At 37.9% G+C, this 13,924-nt stretch overlaps 1 protein-coding gene across 3 annotated transcripts in view; it reads right to left on the reverse strand.

Moving 5' to 3' along the window:
- Window positions 1–13,924, reverse strand: part of COL12A1 (collagen type XII alpha 1 chain) — a 109,741-nt gene that overhangs the window by 50,662 nt on the left and 45,155 nt on the right. For all 3 annotated transcript variants that reach the window (XM_081139997.1, XM_081139998.1, XM_081139999.1), the window contains 11 exons: window positions 13,614–13,760; window positions 11,220–11,359; window positions 10,549–10,678; window positions 9,108–9,250; window positions 8,675–8,804; window positions 6,669–6,805; window positions 5,661–5,790; window positions 2,889–3,028; window positions 2,516–2,648; window positions 2,394–2,420; window positions 1,911–2,053 (listed from right to left, as the gene is read on the reverse strand). In XM_081139997.1, the coding sequence (XP_080996123.1) occupies window positions 1,911–2,053; window positions 2,394–2,420; window positions 2,516–2,648; window positions 2,889–3,028; window positions 5,661–5,790; window positions 6,669–6,805; window positions 8,675–8,804; window positions 9,108–9,250; window positions 10,549–10,678; window positions 11,220–11,359; window positions 13,614–13,760 (1,400 nt within the window). The remainder of the gene's footprint in view (window positions 1–1,910; window positions 2,054–2,393; window positions 2,421–2,515; window positions 2,649–2,888; window positions 3,029–5,660; window positions 5,791–6,668; window positions 6,806–8,674; window positions 8,805–9,107; window positions 9,251–10,548; window positions 10,679–11,219; window positions 11,360–13,613; window positions 13,761–13,924) is intronic.

Here is a 13,924-nt window from a genome sequence, read left to right on the forward strand (position 1 = left end):
AGATGTTTTTTATTTGTTTTAGAAACACATTAAAATGATTCAGCAAAAGATCTAAAGCTTTTGGCGTTCCCCCAAAACACTGCCACTCTAAGAGCATTAGCTGTGTAAACTACGTGATGGGCCCCTTTGCCAGGACACACTCAGGCCGGAGTTCCCAGTTGTCTCCATGTGGTATGATGCTTTTTCAATTTCCTCCAACTACGGAGTTTGCAGTATTTTTACTCATTGCTTAAGGCCATCTAGCTATCTTGTTGAAAGAAAATTTGTATGATTTGTTAACAGTTTACCGAATTCAGATGTTTGTGCCATACTAATTAAAATCGCATGAAAATGGCAGGCTGCCCACAATGAGTGCACATGTGGATGGCTGGATGTGCTAGCACAGTCCAGATGTTTCCTACATTGCACCCATCCTTCCAATTCCAGAGGAAACCTCGGTGAAGCACTGTAATCATCCTAACAGAAGCAAGTTGAACTACAATGACTAATTTTAATAAATTTAATATTTAGGTGATGAGAAAAAGTATCAATGTCAGTACAAGCCGTTGATACTTAACAAATTTGAAAACATCTACTTCATAGAACTAGCCTTATGAGTTAGCAGAAGGGTGTCTGCCTACTTCTCTCCAGCTCTCCAAGATAATTCTAGCACCAGTGATTCATTCCTTTGATTAGCTGATGGACTAGCATTGAAATGAAAAGATCCCTAACAGTAACAAACCTTAAGGGATCATCAGCTAAGAGACACATTAAGGTCAAGTTTATCTTGCTACACAGTGTTACCTAAATCTGGCCTGGCACAGACAAAGGAAGTTCTGTTTCTGACATTAAAATATCAATCTATCAAATGTGTCTTGCTTTTTATAAAAGCCAGATGATTCCAGTTAGTGTATAGTTTATTACTGATAACCTATTTAACTCAAATAAACATATTTCAATCCAATTGTATCAAACTACCTAAGTCAAGTTCTATGGAAACCTCAAAAGACCAACTCAAAAGTCACAGTGGGGAGGGGAGGATTTCTGGGTCAGCTAAACCCACTTTAACCACTGCCAACATCTACCTCTGCTAACACCTCTAAACTAAGACATATGACCCTCTTGTTAGAGCTCAGCGAGTCAGATGTTTGAAGGTTAATGACTCATATCTCTCTAAAGCTACATGAGGAAACATTATAGCCCTCCAAAAAGTCAACAAAATACTGGACCTCACCAAAAGCATCCCCCCATCTGTGTAACAATCATGGTGCCTGGTGAGCTAGAATAACGTGTGCAGTTCTAGTCACATCTCATAAAAACAAAGCTGGAGAAAGTTCAAAGACAGACCACTAAAGTCAGCAAGGTGAACGGACAAGGACTCTGTTAAATACAGACTGGGAAGGTAAAAAAGATGAAGGCTGAGCTTATAGTCCTACCATCTTTCTCAGGAACCTCCATTTAGATAAATATAAAAATGACAAATAGTATAAATTAGGTGAACAGGCATGCAGATCTGGAAACACCAGATCTAAGAGATACCTTATGACATGCAAAAACAGAAAAAAAAAACAGAATAATGCAGATTTAGGGAACTTTCAGCACTTCATTAAGATAGGGATTGAAAATCTAAACAGACTCAAAAATCTAGATATATTCATGAATAATCCAACTCGAATAGTTTTTAAGGGAAATGTGGATGCACTGAGGCACATGTCTGGTGCTGTGAGGCTACTGTGAAAAGCAACTCTCGTCTCCCATGAAAACGTCCACTGAGTCTCTATCATAGATGGAGTCAAATATTTCCATCCAATACTGCAAATCTTGCATCTCTCAAAATAATAAGTATAACTAACTAAATACTGAGGGTGAAAGAAGTTTGAAGAGGAAAGGGTAGAATTTGTCCAAGTGACAGTTTTTACAAAACAAATCACCGTTTGTTCACTGCCTTCGCCTGTTGAAGGCTGGTAGGTGATTCTGTATTTCTGCACACGACCACTAGCAGGATCCCACTTAACGGTCAAGCTGTTAGATGTTGCGTTGTACACCTGAAGGTTTCGTGGGCCACTTTTTGGAGCTGAAAGAAGATTGTTGAGAATCATAGTAAGCACACAGAACAATGCCTCCCCACAAAGTATGCACTGTTCCCTAGGAAATCAATAGAGCTGTATACCTCTAGGTTTAGAACTAAATTGGTCATTGAATCCTAAATAACTCCTTAACAAATATTAGCTAAGCAAAGTTTTTTCAGCAAAGTCTTATTTAAAATAGGTCCCAATCAACAACTTAAAATTTAAAAGCAAAAGGCCTGTCTGCAATGGATTTAACGGTACTTTTCATTCATTCATTCATTCATTCATTCATTCATTCATTCATCATTTGGTCAATGCATACAATTCAGAAAACTCAATTCTTACCTGGTGTAGGTAAGGGTACCACACGCACTGAAAGAAGAATTTGGGAAAATATTACTAATATAGCTATAGCTCTTGATTAAAATTAATTTTAAAATAACAAGGTCTGAAGGCTCAACACCTACATGTGCGCTCACTGCCATTCAAACCATCACTTTCTGACTCATCAGGGTAGATGGCAGTCACGGAAACTTCATAGAGAGTGTTCGGGTTCAGGTTTTCAAACACCAAAGTATTCTCATCTCCATTTAAGATGGTCTTAGGGAAACAGGAAGAGAAAACAGATTCACACAAATGAAGTCACCATGTATATCATACACTCAACGGCAGCTTGTTGGCATTATTTAGCCAGATGTTCCTGCTTTCATTCATGCCATGAACTCAAATATCACTAGTAGGAAAGGATGCTTTTCTGGCAACAGAGGTCATACCTATTTCAAACAAGATTTCGTATCCTTACTAAAAAAAAAGATAGAGAGAAAAGAGAGTTCACACTACCTCCATCTTATCTGAGCTTCCGAAGGGCGCCCAGGTTACTCTGTAGAGAGACACATCCGAAGCTGCGTGATCCCAAGTTGCTCTGAAGCTCTCTGTTGTTACGTCAGTAATCTTTAGGTTTGTTGGGGCTGGCACTATGTCTGTCATGAGAAAAGGCAGGACTAATTTTTTTTAATGTTATCTACAAAATTAATTTAATATAATAAAACTGCCTTGTTTCACTTTAACGGACATGGAAAAACTGACTGAAAACATTGCTTAGAAGCAGATATCTCCCCAATTCAGTTCATTTGAAAGATAAATGCAAAAGAGAGCTCTGAAAACTGGAAGTATTATATGGATATAATTGGTGATTATTATTTTTTATAGTTGATTATATTCTATTAAAATGGTGATTTTTTAAAAGGTAATATTTAGTAATACTTTTCTAATTCAGTGGTTCCTAATCCTTTGCATCTCAAACTTTTTGATAATCTAATGAAAGCCATAGGCTCTTTCACACAGAACACACAGCAGAAAGTCTGGCGTATAATATCAGAGAGTGCGTGCACCTTCATGGTCCATGAAATATTATGATCCTAGTAATCCGTTCATAAGCTTTTCCTGCGGTCACTAACCTTAAACACAATATGAAGCAGACTATAACTGCCCCTATCCAAATAGAGGCAAAACGGTGGGGTGCTGATGACTGCGGCAGTCCCTGTGAAAATCCCCTCCATCCATCAGGCACACTGGTTAGTTTGCAGCACAGGCAGTTTGGAATGTCTGCCCCAAACCCTGAACTTTCACTGTCAATTAGTCCTCTATCTCCTGGTAACCAAAGCCAACGCCACAAAACCCAGAGCCATCAGAACGTTTTTTCTTATAATTACAATGAAAAGGCCCATTGAGACACAGAGAGTGGTGCCACTTTCACAAGCACAACTGCCGTCAAAACATCTGTTAAGGGTGCACTTTGGGTGGATCTACGAGTTATGAGGAACTATTAAGGATTAAAAACATATATTGAAAGTATTAACTTCATATGCTAAATTCCCTGCTTTCACTAGCCTTTTCCCCTGACTTTTCTCTTTACTACACATTAGGTTTAGCAAAGCTGTCAGTCTGCTCATATGCATCAGTTTTTGTCTCTGGCCACTACCCTTACCAGGTAAGCGCTGATGTCAAGAAGGCAACGGAAATTGCTAAGAGATCCCACATGGTAAGGAAATAGCAGAAGTGGAGACTCACTGATGTTCAGGAGCAGCAGGCTGTGACATTTCACAAGGTGCCCTGACCATGTACAGACAGCTGGGCACTAAAAGAGAAACTTTTGAGCCTCTGGTGAGGGAGTTACTGTACAGGAAGTAAAAGTTATCGACTATAGCCCTGACCCTACCGCTAGATGACTGGATGAGGCAGGCAAGTCACTTACATTCTCTTGACCTGTGCTATCCACTATGAGAACCACAAGTAGCTGTTGAGTACCTGAAATGTGGCTAGTCCAAACGGAGATATGCTGTGAGTGTAAAATTAATACATCCTGGATTTTGAAGACTTATGATTAAAAAATGTGAAATATATCAATAATTATACTGATACATGTTGAAATAATAATATTTTGGATTTATTGGGTTGAATAAAACACAGTATTAAAATTAATTATATTTGCCCCTGGCTGGGCATGGCTCAGTGGTTGAGCATTGACCTAGGATCCAGGAGATCACGGTTCGATTCCCAGTCAGGGCACATGCCTGGGTTGCAGACTCCATCCCCAGTGGGGGTGTGCAGGAGGCAGCTAATCAATGAAAACTCTCTCATCATTGATGTTTCTATGTCTCTCTCTCCCTCTCCTTTCCTCTCTCTGAAATCAATAAAGATACATTTTAAAAAATTAAATTAAATTAAAATAAAATAAAATAAATTATATTTGCCTCTTTTTACCTTTTTTAATGTGGTTACTAGAAAATTTGGAATTACATGTGTGACTCCCATTACATTTCATCGGAACACTGCTGGCTCTAGCCAGAATTTCTTAACTACTATTTAATTAGGAAATTGTGGACTGAGCACTGCGCCAGGCACTGAAGATACAAAGTAGAACGAAATAAATATGTCTCTACCTCCATTAGGAAGAAGCAAAGGGAAAATACAATAGATAAAAAAGACCGACAGGCAATAATAATTGAGTTAAATGTTATGAAAGTACCAGGAGAGGGAGAGAAACTGGGGTCCCTGGAAGAAGCAACAGAATGGAGCTGGGAAGGAGGGATGAGGCAGGGTGTTCTGTATCTCCCCACCTTCCCACTGTGGAAGTCTACCCTTCCTCTGAAATCTGAATGCATACAATCTGAGGGCCACATACCTCACCTTCCTTACATGATCCCATGTATTGTTAACTAACTTTATCTCCACAACAAAATCATGAATTATTAAAGGCAAAGGTGATTATATTTTGTTACCCATGCTAGCCCTTTACATATAGTAAAATGTCAAAAATATCTGATAACTAATGCAACTTTCCCAGAGAAAACATCCAACATACACCAAAAATGTACTTTCTCCCCCACCCCATCCCAACTCCACACATACCAGTTAAGTATCTAGAAGATGAATTAGTGACAGTGGCTAATAGAATAACAGTAGGATAAAAATTATAAAAGAAATAGACATAAAGGTAAAAGAGGAGAAGAAAATAAATGAAAAACAACCTACGAATGCAAACATTATTAAATACTGGCAAAAATAGCATTAAGAAATGCAATGACCCAATAAAGCATGATCACAACTCACGGGTCTTTTCTTGAGCAGTCACTGGGGGAGACTCCCCTTCATCATACACGGCAGAAACGCTGACTGTGTACAGGGTTTGTGAGGTGAGGTCTTTGAGAGGGGTGCTGGTCCGTGACCTGTCCACCTCTACCTATAATGGAGCAATGGAGCTATTTTTACAAAGGGTTGAGTTTTGACATCTCTCTGTTGTTAACTGAACCTCTCGGCACAAGAACATAAGAATAGTAGTACCAAAAAAAGCAACGTTTTCCAATTTGCATGAGTCCAGAAACTCAGTTTTCTCCCACTTTGAATCAGGTTGTCATGGAAACAGCTCTACACCCCAACATTTACTCAAAAGCATTCACTGTCAAAATGACATTCCTCTAACAACATATTCATCCTTTCTCTCTGTCCTTTCCAATTGTCTTATCTTCCTGTTATCTGACAAACTCCCCGACATCCTGTTGCTAGCTTTTATTTTTAGAAACATTATTGATATTTTTTAGTAAATCATAGAATGCAGAGCACCATATAAGGCATCTAGATGAAAAGGAAATACCATCTAGATTGTATAACTCTCTAGATTGGGTGATATTTTTGAGATTATTATTATATAATAATTAAGGGCAAAGGTGCTTATATTTTGTTACCCATGATACATATAGTCAGATGTCAAAAAATATTTGATAACTAATGCAACTTTCCCAGAGAAAACGGCCAACATACATCAAGAATGTACTTTCTCCCCCACCCCATCCCAACTCCACACACACCAGTTAAGTATCTAGAAGGTGAATTAGTGACAGTGGCTAATAGAAAAACAATAAGATAGAAATTATAAAATGGAAGACAGTCCAATATATTATCAATATTCAAAAAGTGCTTTATTAATATAACAATTTTTTCAATACTATATTAATAAAAAGACAATATTCAAAACATGCTGTTAACTATATTGTTTAGGCTCTTTTGTTAAACCTCCTAGGAAAACAAATAACTCCAAGCCTGCTCTAACCTCCAGCCTACCTGTTTGAGTTCCTCTTCTGGTGTTTTGTAGCGAACGATGTATTTACGCACTTTTCCAGGCGCAGGCTCCCAGGAGATATTCATGGTGCTGTGGGTCACGTCTGTGAGCTTCAAATCTCGAGGTTTGGGTAAAGGCACTGGAGATACATGAGAAATTAGGTCCAGATGTGATTCTCAACCACAAGACTTTAAAGAATCCACACAAGCTTTCAAGAAGTTGTTTGGAGAAAACTTAAAGGTGTGTGGCAAAATAACTAAAAAAAAAAAAAATTGTTACAATGATAAAAGTACTATGATTCTACCAGGTAGAGCTGAATTATTCTTAAGAAGGCTTTTAAAAAATAGAATAAATTAAAATTTTTATGACAACTTTACTTCTCATTTACATGTCAATTTCTTCTACTCTATTTCAATAAGCTCTTAGTTGCTGCTCAGCTATAATAAATCATAATTCCCCATAAATGTATCGCTAATGTTTCTTTGCCAACTATTTAAATTGATTAAGATTAAAAACAAAATCAAAAGAGTCAAGCTCCCGTAAGAATGTGATAGAAAAACAACTGGTTAGGGGGTGAAGAATGAAGATGGGCCAAAAGCAAGCATCCAATAAGCTGATAAGAACATCCACAGAAGCCTAAATGGTTAGAAGAAAATACAAAATATAAATTTTTACCAAGTCAAACGAAGTTTTACCTTAAAAGGAACAGGGAGGAGGATCACTAATGAAGAGGTTTTCTTTTGTTATATGAACATGTCTCACTCTTTCTAGCTGCCCATTTAACCAATTTCCTTTGTCTCTCATTGAAACTCTACATCTCTCTTCCTGAATCTCTCTTGCCACCTCCATTCCGCACCTCCATCCCTTCAATGTTTTTATTTATCTGTGCTCCCTTCCTCCACTGTTAAAGTCCAGCCCTATATCCCAATCCATGGCCACATTTGTCTTCCACCCCACTATGGATCTTTCTTCCCAGGTCCCTCAGAATACGTCTTCATCCCTGGCTGGCTCCCAACTCTTTCCATCTGCCACTAACTCATTTCCATGAAACCACCAGCTCCAAACAGGATCTAGCACATAAATGAGGATTATTTTTTTGTCCATGAATTATATGGCCCTACCCAGCAGGGGCTCTTTCTCTTTTCTGCCCCATCATGCTTCTGTCTCAGGCCCCTTTCCCCTTGAAGATTCCTTCCAACTTCTTTATTTCCCTAGGAATGTAGGCCAAAACACACCAAATTTAAGCCAATCATCTATCCCAGCATGCTCACCTCAACAAGCATGAAACCAAACTCCCAGCTAGGTCAGGCACAGGCCCTAAGTGTAATCATTGTCACTTTTCAAGAAAAGTGATAGTGAAACAAACAGGAAACACAAAAAGGGCTGATCAACACACACAAGAGAAGTGCAAACCAGGAAGGAATCCATGCACTCTGTGCTGCTTTGTATTATTATTGGTGCATCCCCTAGCACAGTGATTGGAGTGTAATAGGTGATGAATATGTTTTTGGATTGAGTTGATTAATTCACTTAATTGAAACTTATTCATATGTGCCATAGAGTTTCTACTTTGATAAAAATTTGGAACATCTTGATCTTAAACGGAATATCTTCCTCCAAAACCACACTCAGCCAACATTCCATTCTCACCAACTGTATTTCATGGATCTATAACAACATCAGTTGTAAGATGTACCATTGTTTTATGTTCTGTGCCTTGATAGACATCTGGATAAGAACAATTTTAAGACAACACTGATTATAAGATACATCTCAGTATCAGGCATGCTAAATGGGGGGGGGGGGGGAGTAAATGCTAGAATCAATCTAAGATACTGCCATAAGTCTAGAATTAATCTTAATTCTCAAATTTGATTGCCATAAGTAATAACCCTATAACTTATGCACAAATAGTCAAATTATGGTTAGTATCACTGGGTAAAAGAAAAATCCTAAAGAACTTTTATTATACAGCAATAGGAAAGAAGCAAAATTAGCAGTGTCTTACAGGTGACTTCCCGAGCAGTGACAGGGTCGCTAGTGAGGTCATGCAGGGAGGCCTGGACCGTGACCTTGTACTCGGTGTTGGGAAAGAGGTCAGTCAGCTGCACATCATTGACTGCTGGCCCCACACGCATCTGCACATGGACATGCCGAGAGGAAATCAGACATTCAAATCAAACATTTCCCCTTACTAGGAACAGCCAATTACTACAGCCCATTGATTATAACGCAACTTTTATTCTTAATTTTTCTGAACTGCATTTTCTTTTTCATGCCAATGTTTTCTAAAATGTATCATAGCCCACAAATCTAATTTTCTATTTTTCTGTTTCATGTGTAAAGGTATAAGTGAGTTAATAATTAACGGCAGTTAATAAGGACTCTAAAACTGTGAAGTCTCAGGAAGGCCCAATGAAAAAGAAACAAGTATCTCCCACCTCTTTGGGTTTTGTTGGTTCTGTGGCGTTGATGGGTTCGAATGTCACAGTGTAACCAGTAGCCCCTCCCACTGGCTGCCACTGCACATGCATGGTGGTAGAGCCAACATCATAAATATTCAGGCTGACTACAGGGACAGGCACTGTTGGAATGCAAAAGCAGACATCAGCTAATTCCTGTCATTCTGCTCATTTTTTAATTGCTGTTTCCTACTTATTTATTGGTATTTGTATATGCTAAATAGAGAATGGGTTGCTGTGAGCAATCAATGAGAGTTAATATCATCCGTTCCATTCCCACCAAAACCTCAATCTCATTGTTCATTGCTACCTCACACTCAGGACTGTATGTTACAACTATTTCGTAGCAGGAAGAAAGTTTAAATTTCAAATAACAATCCAGTGAGTCCATAGGAAACGAAAATAGATACCAACTTCCTGAGATTTTAATCTCTTTTCCTGGAACATCTCTAATTTGACTATTTCCATTCTTCAATCACAGAATTTCATACATAAGTAACCAACATAGTATTTTATTTCACCTTTCTTAGAAAAAAAAATAGCTGAGAGTGTCATATTAATAACTGGAACTTGGGGGATTTATGGACTTTTTGAAGTCAAGCCCATGAGGCAAAGTAAAAGGTTTACAGTTTCCTCTTCACTTAAAATCCATAGAGCTTTCTATTTTTTTGTCCAAAGATTGAGTTTAAATTTTTAAGGAATTATCAAATTAATCCTGCCTATTATGAAATACATTATTTCCCATCTCCTGTGGTCTAATATGAAAGGAAATAAGAGAAGGGATAAAGGCCTAAGGAACTGTGCAGTAAGTAGAGTTGATTTTTGCGTTGGAGAGTGATATGCACTCCCTTCCCTTGTAAGTGGCCTCCCTTTCCCCTGGAGGCCAGCCAAGAAGATGGGAGAAGGAAAGAGTATTTTCATACGATCTCAAAAGCCTTACCAGGTATAGAAATGAGGAACATCTCTCTTAAAAGCTCTACTCAATGTCAATGCTATTAGAACTTCTCTAGTAGAGGCCAAAGGCCAAAGGCCAGGGGGGGAAAATGGGGAGATCTCATTGCCAACAGAAAGATCTACCCATCAACAGAATGAAAACAGATCATCTCTGTATAGCTTCTCTTCCTAATCTTAGTCCCCCTCCTACATGGTATCTTTCCTTAAGAAGTGAATAACTCTATGAAAGGTACGTTGCCCTCGACAATATCAACGGCTATGACTAGCCATTCCACCGATGGGTCTCATGATGGCAGGAGCAGCCCGTAAGAGCAGAAAACCACTGAATATTTATTGAGCATTTACACAAAGAATGCACTCAGTATATTTGTTGAATGGATACTGACTTAAGGAACGATTTGGAAGACTGACACCTCTTTGTCTTAAAAAAACAAAACAACAAAATTTTATTTTTAATCAGACTTACAGGTTTTTTCTGTGCCCTTCAAAGGCTCACTATATTCATCTTCTACTACAGAATACACATTCACAACATACTCGATTTCAGGCTTCAGATCTTTCAGTACTGTGCTACTTTCCAGTCGGCTCACGTAAAACTAGGGGAGAAAATTTTAAACAATAACCAAGTATTACAATCAATTCCCTCTTTTCTACTATAAAGTAGTTAATTGCAATGAGCTTAGAAATTATATTTCAGTAAGACCATGGTCTTTTGTTTTTGCAAACTACTAGATTACAATCTTAGACAATCCATATAATTTATTCTCCCAGCTGTTGTTTCCATATTTGTAAAATGAGTGGGTAAAACTAGATCATTTTTAATGTTCCCTTCCAACTCTATGATCTGAGTATAAACTCGTGAACCAATCAAGTATCCTCTAATTAAATTTTAATTAAAAATCATATTGATATTCATCAATTCTTGGACACCATAAGACGTTAAGCAAAGCTCTTTGCCTTTCATTAAGCCCAAATGGAAGTGCTTGCCCAGTGAGAAAGAGCAAGCAGCACTGCTGACTCAGGCCTGCACCACTCTGCGCCCTCCTCGCTCCTCACCCAGCGCTTTTCTCAGAGCCCTCATGAGGAGGACCCGGCCTGCACATCAGGAAGAGTGGACTGTAGGTGCTGGCTACTCACTTCTTGGCGTTTCCCTCCAGAAATTGGGTAGTATTCCACCTTATATCTATCCACACTGTCAGTAGGCGGTGTCCAGCTCACTCTGAAAGAACGGTGAGTCAGCTCAGAAATAACTAGGTTAGAAGGCGATTCCAGGTCACCTACACGTGGGAATAAAGTACATACACTTTTGTCACTATTGCATCAAGGTGATGAAATTTGAAATTAGAATGGAACAGTATTAGCTTCCAAATTAAGCTTCTACACACATCCTTTCACATGCTAAATGGCTGCAGTAAATCATTACAGAGGCCCATTGCCCATAAGGTGTCCCTGAATGGGTGACTAGAGTGTCTTCAGCCTCAGGAAATTCAAACCTGAGCTCATTTTCTTTCACTGAACTTGGTCCCACTCTTCCTCATGGCACCACCAGTTTCCCAGTCGCTTAGTCTCAAAACCTCTGAATCATCCTTTGGTACTTTCTCCCCTCTTTAGCCTTGTAATCAATTTATAATCTAATAAATTTAATAATTATAATCAACATAAATCTTAATTTTTAATCAATAGCTAAGGACTTGGGATCTGACAGTTCCATTGTCATTATCACTATCAGCACCACCCAAGGTCACTACCCTCATCATCATTTTATTTGTATTCATGTCTTATCTCCTTAACTACAGGTTGCACTCTGTGACAACAGAATTGGTTTCTTACTCATGTTTGGTTCCCCTATAGGACCTAGCTCAGTAGTAAGAGAAACTAACCACTTTTGTACTCAAGAGAGAGAAAAAACAACAAGGTTTTAAAATTTTATTAATATCATACTGTGATTGTGCTCTCTGTGAGTAGATATAAGTGAAATGACAAGCGCAGAACAATATCTGGAATAAATATCAATGAATATAGAAATATTAAGATCCATATGACCACTAAAAAGATGTGCCAAATAAAAATTTAAAGAGAATTAATCCAGTGACCCCACAAGCATGGCAAATCACTCTCACATAAATTCTTTCTACTTTCTTTGCAAGCCAAAGCTGGAGAAAGCATTTCCATTCTTAGTATCCTAACCTTTATTGTACTTGGGTCATAATCAAGCCTACAAAATTATCAAGCAATTTTACTGTCTGGGAAACTAGAATGAATGCAACTATTACATAGTTGACAAAAAAAAAAATAAAGGAAAATAGATAAAAGATGTTTTCATCCCTACTCAAAGCTCTCTCCAACTAAATAAAACTACAACTCTCTCTTGCTAATCCAGAGCCAGAAGCCTACAAATTCTGGCTTCCTGGCTGGTCCATTTCTCCAGGGAAAAGGTCAGTCTGTTGTTCAAAATCCAAAAAGAAAATCTGCAAAAGTTTGTAGCTAGAAACTCAAGAAGGAACAGTCAAATAAACGTATCCCCAGCGCCCGAGGGATGTGAACCATTTACCACATTATTTGTTAAATTCATTCCAATTTTTCCAAAACCAGAACAAATTAATAAAAGATCATCTTTACCATAATCTACATTGCATTACAAGTAGTTAAAATACTCTTTTATCATATAATGTCATTAATTTTCCAAAGCCCTTCAATTTTGGTGCTCACTGTGTTTTGTCCTGTGATTTATATGGAGAATAATCATTTTGCTCTACCCTTTGTCACAACAAATTCAGTTCCATAACTTTATTTCTAAATCTTAGTTCCTTATCAATACCTACTTCTTTTCAAAGACCTCTACAAATATCTTTAACCATTTGACCCTGAGCAATTTAATTTCTTTAAGCCTGTTTCTTCACAGGTAAAGACAGATTATATCATTTCTAAAAGTCCACACTCTAAAATTATAATGTCTCTGTACATTTAAGAGTTATAAGTGCAAAGTATCAAATCTATAGCGGAGGCAAAGCAAATCATATATAAGACCCCTCTTTCATTTCTAATGGAAAAAATGTTACCAAATTTTAGAAAACAAAATCTGGGAACAGCCATTTAATAGAAACTCGATAATTATAGAGCAAAGATGTTTTACACGAGAATATGTATACACTAGGAAATAAAGCATCTGTGTGTGTGTGTGTGTGTGTGTGTGTGTGTGTGTTCACGTGCGAGCAGGAACGTATAACTAAAAGTATCCTCAAAGAAGCTAGAAATCATTTCTAGTTTGACGCCATCAGGAACAAATCAGGGATTAAACCAACGATTCTCAGTTGGGGGCAGTATTCTCCTCAGCAGACGTTAGGGAAATTCTAAAGATATTTTTAGTTGTGACAATTAGGGGATGGCTCCTGGGCTTCCAGTGGGCAGAGCACAGGAATGCTACTAAACATCTCACAATGCACAAAAGAGTCCCCTCCCCACATCAAAAACAAGAATTATTGGGTCCAAAATATTACAGTGCTAAGGATGGAAACCCTGGGCTGACCTTACCTGGGCCCTTGACACTGTTACACAGGTTGGTGGTGAGGTCCTCCACGATCTTGGAGAGGGACTCAAAATCTGCCACATTGTATACATGGATCTCATCAGGATCCGTTCCAATCATCCTTAATTCAAGCTCATCCGCATTTTTAATACCTCAAAAAAAAAATGGATATATACTAATTAAAAGAAAAAATAATAGAATGAAATGAAAATTATACATGCTACAACTAGAACATATGTATAATTTTCCTCAATAATAAAAAGATTACCTACCTATACTTATAAAAAAGAAACATAAAATAATATAAACTGAAGGC

The sequence above is a fragment of the Miniopterus schreibersii genome, assembly GCF_964146895.1.
Source record: "Miniopterus schreibersii genome assembly, chromosome: 6".
Classification (NCBI taxonomy): Eukaryota; Metazoa; Chordata; class Mammalia; order Chiroptera; family Miniopteridae; genus Miniopterus; species Miniopterus schreibersii.